Source organism: Nicotiana tomentosiformis, chromosome 5, assembly GCF_000390325.3.
Source record: "Nicotiana tomentosiformis chromosome 5, ASM39032v3, whole genome shotgun sequence".
Taxonomy (NCBI): Eukaryota; Viridiplantae; Streptophyta; class Magnoliopsida; order Solanales; family Solanaceae; genus Nicotiana; species Nicotiana tomentosiformis.
In genome coordinates, this window is record NC_090816.1 from 130747784 (window position 1) to 130748491 (window position 708).

The window sequence follows — 708 nt, forward strand, 5'->3', positions numbered from 1 at the left end:
TCACGCCTTCCTATCGCTAGTCATGTCCTCGGTTAGGTGAAGTACTGACATGTCCTGCCTAATCACCTCTCCCCAATACTTCTTAGGCCTACCCCTGCCCTTCCTCAAGCCCGCCATGGTAAACCTCTCACACCTCCTAACCGAGGCATCTATATCTCTCTTCTTCACATGCCCAAACCATCGCAGCCTCGATTTCCGTAACTTGGCTTCCACGAGTGCCACTCCCACCTTGTCCCTAATAACTTCATTCATGATCTTGTCTTTCCTGGTATGACCACACATCCATCTCAACGTCCTCATTTCTGCTACGCTCATCTTTTGGACATGAGACTTCTTGACGGGCCAACACTCAGCTCCATACAATATAGCCGGTCTAACCACCACCATGTAAAATTTGCCCTTAAGTCTAGGCGGTGCATTCTTATCACATAAAACCCTCGAAGCTGGCCTCCATCTAATTCAACTCGCTCTAATGCGGTGAGTAACATCCTCGTCAATTTTTCCGTTGCTTTGGATTATAGACACAAGATACTTGAAACTATCTCTTGTGGGAATGACTTGAGTATCAATCTTAACTTCTACTTCCTCTTTATGTCTCTCCTCACTAAACTTGCACTCCAAGTATTTAATTTTCAACCTACTCAACTTGAAACCTTTGGATTCCGGCGTCTGTCTCCAAACTTCCAACATAGCGTTAACACCCATCGC

General features: G+C 45.8%; 1 protein-coding gene across 1 annotated transcript; it reads right to left on the reverse strand.

The window, feature by feature from the left end:
- On the reverse strand, positions 1-387 carry LOC138893160 (uncharacterized). The gene has a single exon (XM_070176933.1). It carries the CDS (start codon positions 385-387, stop codon positions 1-3), a length of 387 nt encoding a protein of 128 aa, XP_070033034.1.
- Between the last annotated feature and the right edge of the window lie 321 nt (positions 388-708).

Bases quoted from the DNA above. Each gene is read 5' to 3' on its own strand.
- LOC138893160 (XM_070176933.1), bottom strand. From the start codon at position 387: ATGGTGGTGGTTAGACCGGCTATATTGTATGGAGCTGAGTGTTGGCCC.